The sequence below is a fragment of the Chiloscyllium plagiosum genome, unplaced genomic scaffold (assembly GCF_037043375.1).
Source record: "Chiloscyllium plagiosum isolate Xiang-an unplaced genomic scaffold, Cpla_swu_hap1 HiC_scaffold_25, whole genome shotgun sequence".
Taxonomy (NCBI): Eukaryota; Metazoa; Chordata; class Chondrichthyes; order Orectolobiformes; family Hemiscylliidae; genus Chiloscyllium; species Chiloscyllium plagiosum.
In genome coordinates this window covers 19,289,392-19,302,085 of record NW_028270163.1, presented here as the reverse complement: position 1 = coordinate 19,302,085, position 12,694 = coordinate 19,289,392, and the positions used below count along the sequence as shown (strand labels likewise).

Genomic DNA, 12,694 nt, shown 5'->3' with positions numbered 1-12,694 from the left:
CAACCAGCCTTTCCTTTCACCCTGACAGAACTTTTGGTGGACTCTTGTTATCTCATTTCTGAAGGTTTCCCATTTTCGAGCCGTCCCTTTAACAGCGAACATCAGCCCCCAATCAGCTTTCGAAAGTTCTTGCCTAACATCGTCAAAATTGACCTTTCTCCAACTTAGAACTTCAACTTTTAGATCTGGTCTATCCTTTTCCATCACTATTTTAAAACGAATAGAATTATGGTCGCTGGCCCCAAAGTGCTCCCCCACTGACACCTCAGTCACCTTCCCTGCCTTATTTCCCAAGAGTAGGTCAAGTTTTGTACCTTCTCTACATCCACATACTGAATCAGAAAATTGTCTTGTATGCACTTAATAAACTCCTCTCCATCTAAACCTTTAACACTATGGCAGCCCCAGTCTATGTTTGGAAAGTTAAAATGCCCTACCATAACCACCCTATTATTCTTAAAGATAGCGGAGATCTCCTTACAAGTTTGTTTCTCAATTTCCCACTGACTATTAGGGGGGCTATAATACAATCCCAATAAGGTGATCATCCCTTTCTTATTTCTCAGTTCCACCCAAATAACTTTCCTGGATGTATTTCCGGGAATATCCTCCCTCAGCACAGCTGTAATGCTATCCTTTATCAAAAACGCCATTCCTCCTCCTCTCTTGCCTCCCTTTCTATCCTTCCTGTAGCATTTGTTGTTGATTATAGTTTCTTCCATTGCTTTTTTGCATCAATTATCTTAAATTGAATGAACTAATCTTAACATTATCTTAACCTTTTCCCCTACATAATTAATGAGCTATTTCTGTCCAAAATGGATATACATTTAAAACATTTATTCAGGTTCAAATATACTGGGATGCAGCGCAGTCACCAAACCATCACTTAACTACTTTAGCAAGTAGCCATGTCTGTTCTAACTCCAGCTTATGTAAGAGTCAAGACATTAAATGTTTGAATCAGATGGAATGATGCCACTACATACCTGGGCATAACTTGTTAAAGCATTGATTGGTCAAGTTATTTTCAGAAGAGAACACTTTTGGAAAATTTTAAAGCTTTGTTAAATTACCACCATACACATTTATTAAGTCATTTTACTATTGTAGCAAATAAATTCTTGAAAAACACTACCGATCACAAGATTAAAAACACTTCAAATCTTCGTAGTCACAAGGTCTGCTCGAGACAGAAATGTAATATTTTGAAAACCAGTGTACATACATTATACTTTGTAAAAAGCTTTATTGATTACTTGCTACTTTAAAAATATAAATATCTTTATTCTTACCTGGTGGAGTTTACCATTGAGCATAAATTTAGGAAGTGCACCCAAAGCCAAAGAATATCCACAGCGAGTCATTTCTTCAGAACGTTGGAGCTCTGAAATATATTTGTCCACTAGCTTATCTAAAGATGATTTAAAATTAGGAAAACAAACAAGGTCAAAAACTTGCCACCTTACTTAAATTGTCACGTGTGACTTTAACAGAAATATTACCATATACCATTCAAAGGCAACAACCTACCCTAACACAATGTTACAATGGAACTCCGGGCTGAATATGAATGGTGTTTGGAATGGGAATTACCATTGCAGCTGCAAAGGCGAAGGGGAAATAGAGTAGATGTTTTATACTTACTTAGGTTGGAATAGGGAAAGTTTATTTGCTCTGCTATGGGAGACAGTGTAAATGAATTATTAACTTAAAACACAAAAAGTGCTAAAAGAGTTAAAGATAAATTTCAGTAAGCAGAAAGTTGTTGGAACACAAACTATGTCACTAAAAGCGAAGTTCAGGCCTGGCACATTGCATCAGGGAAGTGGGGAGAAAGTGGGACACTAAGATTAGCTTTGCAATACTCTCATAAAGAGCCAACATAAGCACCATGGACCAAAGGCTGCTATATTTTAGGTTTTGTGATTCATAAGCTATAAGTTGACTACATGAAAGAGCATCCCAATTTTGAGAAGATTTGAAGCTCAGGTTGAGGTTCTGGATGTAGATATGCTCGCTGAGCTGGAAGGTTCAGTTTCAGACATTTCGTCACCATACTAGATAAAATCTTCAGTGAGCCTCCGGAAGAAGCACTGCTGATGATTTCTGCTTTCTATTTATACATTTGGGTTTCATTGGGTTGGTATGTCATTTCCTGTTCTTTTTCTCAGCGGGTGGTAAATCGGGTCCAAGTCAACGCGTCGGTTGATAGAGTTCCGGTTGGAATGCCATGCTTCTAGGCATTCTTGTGCGTGTCTCTGTTTCGCTTGTCCTAGGATGGATGTGTTGTCCCAAAGTGGTGTCCTTCCTTATCTGTATGTAAGGATACTAGTGAGAGAGGGTCATGTTGTTTTGTGGCTAGTTGATGTTCATGTACCCTGGTGGCTAGTTTTCTGCCTGTTTGTCCAGTGTAGTGTTTGTTACAGTCCTTGCATTAGCTGCTGTTGCCAAGCAGCCTGAGTAGTCTGGCAGTCATTTCAGAGTTGTCTTTGATGTGATATTGGTGAAGTCTTTGATGAAGTCATTGGAAATGACTGCCAGACTACTCAGACTGCTTGGCATCATGGTATCCCACAAAACGACCAACAAACCACAACAGCAGCTAATGAATTTGAAAGACCCTATACAGACAACAAGCAAAACTAATGTCATTTACAAAATACCGTGCAAGAACTGTAACAAACACTACATTGGACAAACAGGCAGAAAACTAGCCACCAGGATACATGAACATCAACTAGCCATAAAACGACATCACTTTGACTGGGACAACGCATCCATCCTAGGACAAGTGAAACAGAGACACGCACAAGAATTCCTAGAAGCATGGCATTCCAACCAGAACTCTATCAACAAACACATTGACTTGGATCTCATTTACCACCCCCTGAGAAAAAGAATAGGAAATGACATCACCACAGGAAACGACATCACCAACCCAAAGAAACTCAATCATATAAATAGAAAGCAGAAATCATCAGCAGTGCTTTTTCTGGAGGTTCACTGAAGATGTTACCTAGTATGGTGACAAAATGTCTGAAAATGAACCTTCCAGCTCAGTGAGAAAACCAACATCCAGCTTCCCAATAAAAGGAAAAGTGCATGTTTTCTGTTTGCTTACTCTGCTATCCAGCAGTCTACAGAAAGCACCAATACAAAAAGATAGGGACATTATAACCTGGTGTTGCAGGAAAATGGCATGTGTCTGGAAGTTGACATGTTCATGAATTTAAGGAAAAGGAAGTCATGGATTGAGTAGTAATAAACAACATAGGAGGAATCATGTAGGTTGGTGTGTGTGTGTGTGTGTGAGAGAGAGAGAGAGCGAGAAAGATCAGTTCCAAGGAAATTTGTATTAGCAGTTTTGAATATAAGAGGGGCATTATCTGAAGAGTGAAAACAAATTGTCAATCGTGGCTGAGCCAGATGTTGATTGTTCAAGTCTCACTCCAAACAGTGAGCACAAAAATCTAGGTTGACACTCCAGTGCACAGCTGGTAGAATGTTGCAGTGCCGTTTTAAAATTCTCCTCCTCCCTTCCAAGTCCCTTTATGGTTTCACTCTTCCCGATCCTTTTAATCTCCTCTAGTCTTACAACCTTCAGAGATAGGAGAATGTGAGGACTGCAGATGCTGGAGATCAGAGCTTAAAAATGTGTTGCTGGAAAAGCGCAGCAGGTCAGACAGCATCAAAGGAACAGGAGAATCGACGTTTCGGGCATAAGCCCTTCTCCATTCCTAAAGAAGGGCTTATGCCTGAAACGTCTATTCTCCTGCTCCTTTGATGCTGCCTGACCTGCTGCGCTTTTCCAGCAACACATTTTTAAAACCTTCAGAAATATCCACACTTATCCAGTTTTGGCCTTTGCGCACACCCGCTTTTAACTGCTCCATGCTTGGAGATCATGTCATCAGCTGGCTAGACCCAAGCTTTTGTATTCCTCTATAATTAACTTTGTTTCCTTTACGATGCTCCTTAAAACCTGCACTTTGGTCAAGATTTTAGCCATCTGCCTGGATTTTACCTATGTAGCTTGATGTCCAATTTTGCTTTATAATGCTCCGATGAGATACCTTGGAATATTTTATGATGGCATGGTGACTCAGGGGTTAGCACTGCTGCCTCACAGTGTCAGGGACCTGGGTTTGATTCCAGCCTCAGGCAACTGTCTGTGTGGAGTTTGCACATTCTCACCGTGTCTGCGTGGCTTTCCTCCAGCTACTCCAATTTCCTCCCACAATCCAATGATGTGCAGGTTAGGTGAACTGGCTATGCAAAATTGCCCATGGTGTTCAGGGATGTGTAAGTTAGGTGCATTAGTGAGGCGAAAGTGAGGTCTGCAGACGCTGGAGATCAAAGCTGAAACTTTATTGCTGGAACAGCACAGCAGGTCAGGCAGCATCTAGGGAACAGAAGATTCGACGTTTCGGGCACATGCCTGAAGAAGGGCATGTGCCCGAAACGTCGAATCTTCTGTTCCCTAGATGCTGCCTGACCTGCTGTGCTGTTCCAGCAATAAAGTTTCAGCATTAGTGAGGCGTAAATGAAGGGGAATGGGTTTGGGTGGGTTACTCTTCAGAGGGTTGGTGTGGACTTATTGGCCCGAATGGCCTGTTTCAACACTGTAGGGAATCTATTATTTTATTATATTAAAGCTGCTGTATAAACACAAATGGCTGTTGCAAAAAATGCTGTTTTTGGAGTGACAGATTAAACTGAGGCCATGCCCTTTCATATTAAAAGAAAGAATTTATGACATTATCTGGAAGAGCATAGCAACCAAACATTGTGTCTTGGTCAATAGTTATGTCCCTATGCACATCACAAAACCATATTCTACTTATATTTGTAGAACTCTAACATACTCATTTGGTTTCTGTGTTTCTTACAACAGCAAATTATAGTTCAGAAGTAATCAATTAGCTGTGGGAAACTTTGGAACATCCTGAAATCATAAACTGCACTGAATAAATGCATCTCTTTTTCATTGCAGTTTTTTTTTTAGACAAACAGAAATTGTAAACAAGAAATATAAAAATGAACTGTGAAAACTTTTACAGGTATGATTAGCAAAGATAAATGAGAGTCCATGGCAGCAAAGACCGAAGAGTTTAGAATGAAAGTCAGGGAAATGGCAGAAAAGCTAAATAATGACTTTTTGTCTTTCTTCATGAAGATTTATGCAAAATCTCAGGGAAAAAAAAAGAGATCCAAGGGACTAGTGACAACGAGGAACTGAAATAAATTATCATTAACAACAAAGTAGCAGTGGAGAAATTAATGGTATTCAAAGGTGAGAAATGCCCAGCATCAAATGATTTACATCTCAGAGTGTTGAAAGAGGTGACTATTGAACTATGGATGCATTGGTGGTCATCTTTCAAAAGTTCTTATAGAATCAGGAATGGTCTTTGCAGATTGGAAGCCTGCAAATGTAACCTCACTATTTCATAAATGAGAGAGGAAGGAAACAGGGAATTACAGACCCGTTAGTCTGACAGCTGTACTAAAGAAAATACCGGAAACTAGGAGGAGAGGATGTGATAACCAGGCATATAATATAATGGTCTGACTGGGCAGAATAAACATGGATTTATGAAGAGGAAATCATGTTTGAGAATCCTTTTGGAGTTCTGAGGACATTCTGGCAGAGAAGATAAGGCAATAGCAATGTCTGGGTGTATTTCGATTTTCAGAGGATTTTTGATAAGATCCCATAGGGGGTTAGTAAACAAAATAAAAGCACAGGGATAGGGATTAAAATACTGCCCTCATTTAAAAATTCATTAACAGAAATAAAATAAACAGTGAGAATAAATGCATCATATCATCAGGTTGGCAGTGCAGCATGCAAAGTCTGGTGATACAAAACCTACGTAATTGATTTGGACATGGTTACCAAGTGTAATGTTTCCAAGTTGGTAGATGACACAAAACTAGATGAGAATGTGTCTTGTGAGGAAAGTACAAAGAGACTACAAAAGAAGATGCACAAGCTGAGTGAATAGGCAAGAACATGGGAAATGGAATGTAAAATATATAACCTGGGAAGTTATCCACTTTGGTAGGAGAAATGGAGGTGCAGAGTATTTCTGAAACAGTGAGAAATTAGGAGTGCTGATATCCAGAATAACCATAGTGTTGTTGTGCTAAGTTACTGAAAGTATGTTCGTCTTTATCACAACAGGATTTGAGTACAGGCATACGGATGTCACGTTTCAATTAGAGAGTTAGAGTGCACCTTGAATTTTGGGTCGCTCACCAAAAGATGGATATACCTTTCAGAGAAGGAATGCAGAAGATGTTCACCAGACTATTCCCTGGTATGGCTGGACTGCTGTATAAGGACAGATCAAGGAAACTGGGTCTGTATTCTCTTGGGTTTACAAAAAGAAATTTACTCCTTGACGTTAGTAAAATTCTTAAATCGTGAAATGGGGTAAGCATAGAATGGATGCTTCCCTTGGCTGGGTGGGAGAGGGAGTTCTTGGAATAACAAGCAAACCTTTTAGGTCTGAGATAAGGAGGAATTTCTTCATTTCAAGGGTAGAGAATCTTGTGCCTATTCTGGAGGGCAGTGGAACATCAGTCACTGAGTATGTTCTGGATATATTTCCAGATATTAATGACATCAAGGGATACGGGTAACAGAGAAAAATGGTGTTGATATATACAACCAGCCATGACTTAGCATGGCACAGCACACTCAAGGGACTGAATGGACTACTCCTATGTTCCTATGAGTTTCAGGGGGAGGGAGATTAATTTTTTCACTTTAGCAAATCAATGAATTCAGTCAGCCGAACAGCATCAGTTATTAAAGATCACAATAGTTTCAAAGTATATAACCTTACACCTAAGTGCACTAAATTACATAGTTTGCAGCAAATGTGAGATCCAGTACAACATTATAAACCACTCCTACATTCATTGGTGCTTTGTCTGTGCCCTTGGAGATTGAGTGAGTATGTGACAACTGTGCCAAAGTAAATAGTGATCTACTTAATACATTTTAAAAACTTGATTCTTACAAGTCTATTTACCTGCATTGTGACCAACACAGCTAAAGCTATGTTAATGGAAATAATTTTCTGCATTCCTTGGTCAATTTGTTTTATGGTCAATTAAACAATCACTTTTTAAAGAGTGCAAAATGCATTTATTGGAAACTAGTTGAAAACATTTCTGTGTATAAATCTTTCTTATCACATTGATCTCTGTACAGGTTCACCATCATGCGATGTAAACATTTAAACACTTGACATTTAACACAAGATGCATCTCTGTAACAAGCCATCTCAGAAAAGCAAAATGTAATTAATTATACTTTAAAAACAACATAGTTTGGAATGAACACTGAAATAATGTATGTGGAGATTTCTACACATCATTAAGTTAGATGCTTGAATTTAAGTGATTTGGAAGATATTAACAGATATGCATATATTATGCAAAAGAAAATGGGACTAAACTTGAAAATGGTAACATCAAATTAAAACTGAGCAGGGATCAAATAAAGCGGATTGAAACCTTTTCTTAAAATAAAACACAAAATAGTGAGAGCGAAATTTCCTTTTGGTTTTGAAAAGGACCAAGCCAAATGAATTTCTTACTCTGTACTTCAGGGTCTGCTGTTCCCTGGGCAGTTTGATAGTACTCATTGCACAAAGCAGTCAGTGCTGAGATCACAGCATCCTGAAACTGAACACACAGAAATTATTACTACTTCACAGTGATTAATACTCAAATAACTTAATTTGTACAAGCAAAGAAATAACCATACTGATTCTGATCTGTTACAATAAGGGAAATCAGTGGTACAAAATATGAACTGTAATCTCAGTAATATTTATAAAACTCAGCACAAAATATACTGAAACATAAACTGGAACATTGAGCCAGATTTTCTGAGTAGTGGCAACCTCATGCAGATTAGGTGAATAAATGGATTGTGTCTCACACAGATTGTCACCTCGTCACTGTTTTATGAAAGAAGGGAGCCGCACAATTCTGATAGTAGATTCTGCTCAGGGCTCCTTCAGAGTACGGAGACGTTCTTCTACTCTGACAGCTCTTTCATATCGTCAAACTATCAAGGATGGCAAATCGCGCCTCCTTTTCACAGCAGTCAGTTGCCATATATCGACATTTAAAGGTCCGACAAGCCACTTTGACAGCTGCTGTCCAACTGTAAGATGATAAACAATGTGCGATGTTAAGGTGTTGGGAAGGTAACATGCCAAGTGTAGGGGGATGGAGTGTCAACTGAGTAAGATCCCCATTAGGAAGGGTGCCTGCTGGATAGGGGTATGGTGTCAGGGGTTGTAGTGTCTGAGTGCCAGGTTGCAAAGTAACTGATGCCACAATGAGGCTATGTTTTGGTGAGTATGTGAAACCAAGTCTTGCAGTGTGTCAGGTCTGGGAGGGGGAGGTTCAGGTCCAGTGGAGGGACTGGGCCCTGTGAGCAGCTTAGTTCCAAGGGGAGTTAGCTCCAATATGGGGCAAGTCCTGAGGGGCATTAGGGTTCTTGGGGAGGATAAGTTAGGAGTGTGAGATGGAAATATGAGGTTAGATTAAAAGCTACTCAGGAGTTAGACTATCTTTTTAATACTCTAATTTTTCCTGAGTAACTATTTTATCTACATTCATGGAACCATCCAAAGTTCCTTATGTTATGAAACTTTCAGAGGGTTCCAGGTGTGACGGAATTGTGATTCGACTCAATCTCCATTCCTAACTCCCATCTATTCTGGAATATGACTTGGGGCCTTCAAAATTTCTGAATTAATATACATTTAAGATCTAACTTTCCATTATTCAAATTTATACTGTGCCATTCAGTTGCCATATTCAATTTTTACAGCATGATATATAATAAGAAAGACCAAAATAAGATAGAATACCTTGATTTTCTGTTTTGCAGTGCTGGTAAAATGATGTATGCTTTTCAGACTGTCATCAATAAGCCACTGCCATTCACCTAATTAAAACAAATTTTGTAGAAATATGTATAGAAGGCGGCACCTCAACATATACACACTGTTTCCTGAATTAAACAATAAACATTCTGCTTCTGAAAGACAGTCATCTAAGCTGAAGAAAATGCAGTGTTTACGCAGGGCAATAGTTGATTTCTGAGGCTACGAGCACCTGCATGGGTCACAGTTATGCCTGCCTCTTTATGGGGTATGTAGAATGATCCTTGTTCCAGTCCTACACTTGCCTCCACCCAAAACTTTTTTTTGACACATTGACAACTGTTTCAGTGCCACTTCATGCTCCCACCAGGACCTGAAACATATGTTCATTTACCTCCAATTTCTACTCCTCTATAAAACTTTCACATTGTCCATTTGTGATACTTCCCTTTCTTTCCTTGACCTTTGCATCTCCAATATGGGGAATAAACGGTCTGATGCCATCCACTACAAAGCCATTGACACCCATAGCTATCTTCACTACATCTCTTCCCATCACATATCCTGCAAGGATTCCATCCCATTCTCCCAGTTCCTTTGTCCATGTCAAATCTGTTCAGATGATACCACTCTCCGAAACAACACTGCTTACATGACTTTCTTATTTCATAATTCTGGTTTCCCGCCCACTGTGGTTGAAAGGGCCCTCAAGGATACCTGACCTATCACCTGTGCTTCTGCCCTTGCCCCTTCCCATCACTTACAGCAATGTAATCTGGTGTCCCTTGTCCTTTTTATCCTAGTAGCCTCTGCATTCAAAGGATCATTCTTCACCATTTCACACAACTCCAGCAGAACACCACCACCAAACACATCTTCCCCTCACTCCCCAATCTGCATTTCACATCGATCTTTCCTTCTGGGACAGCCTGGTTCATTCTTGACCTCCAGCACCAATCCCTCTTTCCCACAACATCTTCTCATGTAACTGAAGATGATGCAACACCAGTCCATCACCAATTCCCTGCTCACCATCCCAGGACCTAAACAGTTTTGCCAGGTGAAGCAACATTTCACCTGTATTTTCTCCAGTCTTGGGAACTGTATTCACTGCACCCAATGTGGCCTACTCGACATTGGAGACACTAAACACAGATGGGGTGACCGTTTTGTAGAATACCTCTGGTCCGTGCTCAAGCATGACCCCAACCTTCCAATGGCCTGTCATTTTAACACAGCGTTCTGCTCACATATCACTTGTCTGTCCTCAGCATGCTGCAGTGTTTCAGTAAATCACATTGAAAACTGGAGAAACAACATTTCATCTTCAGACTAGGCACTTCACAACGTTATGGACTCCACAGTGAGCTCAACACCTTCAAATTGTGAATCCATTCATTTCCTTTCTTTTAACTTTACTGGCTGTATTCTCTGTTATCATGTCCCTGTTCCCCTCCCCCACCCCCCCAACCCAGTGGGACTGTCTGTTCTTTCAAGTCTGGCAGTTAGACACACCATTGTTCTGCTGTTCTCACATTCCAATCACTTAATCTTAACTACCAACATCCTTTCTCCCCCTGCTGCCCCCGCCGCTGCCCCCGCCCCCACCCCCCCCCCCCCCAACATTATTGTATAAATGCTGCCCCCTCCATAGTTCACTTCAGTTCTGAGGAAGAGTCACCTAGACTCGAAACATTAACTTGCTTTCTCTCCATGGATGCTGTGATCTCCAGCAGTTTTTTGTTTTCTGACCATCCAGCTGTTTTCCATTTCAATACAGTGTCTTGATCCTATGTTAATATTCAACCCCACTTCAACCCCAGGGCATCAATGTGGACTTCAACAGTTTCCTCATTTCCCCTTCCCCCACCTCACCCTAGTTCCAAACTTCCAGCTCAGCACTGTCCCCATGACTTGTCTGGACTTGTCCTACCTGCCTATCTCCTTTTCCACCTATCCACTTTTCACCTATCCACTCCACCCTCTCCTCCCTGACCTATCACCTTCATCCCCTCCCCCACTCACCCATTGTACTCTATGCTACTTTCTCCCCACCCCCACCCTCCTCTAGGTTATCTCTCCACGCTTCAGGCTCACTGTCTTTATTCCTGATGAAGGGCTTTTGCCTGAAACGTCGATTTTGCTGCTCCTTGGATGCTCCCTGAATTGCTGTGCTCTTCTAGCACCACTAATCCAGAATCTGGTTTCCAGCATCTGCAGTCATTGTTTTTACCTATGTTAATATTGCCATCCTGCTCCACTTTTCCAATGAAACTCAACACAAGCTGGAGGAACTGCACTTCATTTTCCACTGATACACAGCATAGTCTTCATGATTGAACACTTGAGTTCAACAACTTCAAACCATGACCTCTAACATTGACCTTGATATCACCACACACCCCTCTCCCCCAACCAACCACCACCCATGTCTGCTGGCTTTACTCTCAGCAGAGCGTCCCCATTCTGTCCTTTGCTCTAGGCACCCTCATCATCTACTTCACTTGCTCCACCTTTCCCTCTGTCAACCAGATAAAAACCATGAAATTCTAGCCCTTTTCATTTCTGAAGAAGTAATAAGAACATAAGAACTAGGAGCAGGAGTAGGCCGCCTGGCCCTTCGAGCCTGTGCCGCATTCAATAAGATCATAGCTGATCATTTGTGGACTCAGATTCACATATGCGCACACTCACCGTAACCCTCAATTCCTTTATTGTTCAAAAAAAATCTATCTTCGCTTTAAAAACATTTATTGAAGTAGCGTTGACTACTTCACTGGGCAAGGAATTCCATTGATTTACAACCCTTCAGGTGAAGAAGTTTCTTCTCAATTCAGTCCTAAATCTGCTCCCTCTAATCTTGAGGCTGTGCCCTCTTGTTCTAGTTTCACCTGCCAGTAGAAACATCCTCCCTACTTCTATCTTATCTATTTCCTTCATAATTTTATATGTTTCGATAAGAACGCCCCTCATTCTTCTGAATTCCAATGAATATAATCCCAGTCTGTCCTCATAAGCCAATCCCTTCAATTCTGGAGTCAACCTAGTGAATCTTCTCTGCACCCAGTCAGTGCCCGTACATCCTTTCTCAAGTAAGGAGACCAAAACTGTACGCAGTACTCCAGGTGTGGCCTCACCAGCACCCTGTACAGCTGCAACATAACCTACCTCCTTTTAAACTCAATCCCTTCAGCAATGAAGGACAAAATTCCATTTGCCTTCCTAATTACTTGTTGTACCTGCAGACCAACCTTCTGTGATTCATGCACAAAGGCAGCCAGGTCCCTCTGCATAGCAGCATGCTGCAAATTTTTATCATTCAAGTGATAATCTTGTTTACTATTATTCCTGCCAAAATGGATGACTTCACATTTATTAACATTGTATTCCTTCTGCCAGACCTTTGCCCACACACTCAAAGTATCTATGTTCCTCTGCAAAGTTTCACACACTACATGTGTCAGTTGGTTAGCTCAAGTGGTTGGAGGGTGGTGCGAATAACACCACGGTCGTGGGTTCAATCCCACACAGACCAGGTGCGGTGTTGGGGTTTGTAAGTGCACCACACTTGCACTATGTTAGGGGCAGCATGGTGGCTCAGTGGTTAACACTGCTGCCTAACAGCGCCAGAGACCCAAGTTTGATTCCAGCCTCGGACAACTGTCTGTGTGGAGTTTGCAAATTCTCCTTGTGTCTGTGCAGGTTTCGTCCGGGTGCTCCGGTTTCCTCCTACAATCTAACGTTAGGTAAATTGGCTATGCTAAACTACCCAC

General features: G+C 41.0%; 1 protein-coding gene across 1 annotated transcript in view; it reads right to left on the bottom strand.

Moving 5' to 3' along the window:
* tbcd (tubulin folding cofactor D) overlaps positions 1 to 12,694 on the bottom strand; it is a 287,792-nt gene that overhangs the window by 74,108 nt on the left and 200,990 nt on the right. Inside the window, exons 25-27 of the mRNA XM_043714487.2 lie at positions 8,907 to 8,983; positions 7,617 to 7,704; positions 1,296 to 1,414 (exon numbers count right to left, since the gene is read on the bottom strand). Of these exons, the coding sequence (XP_043570422.2) occupies positions 1,296 to 1,414; positions 7,617 to 7,704; positions 8,907 to 8,983 (284 nt within the window). The remainder of the gene's footprint in view (positions 1 to 1,295; positions 1,415 to 7,616; positions 7,705 to 8,906; positions 8,984 to 12,694) is intronic.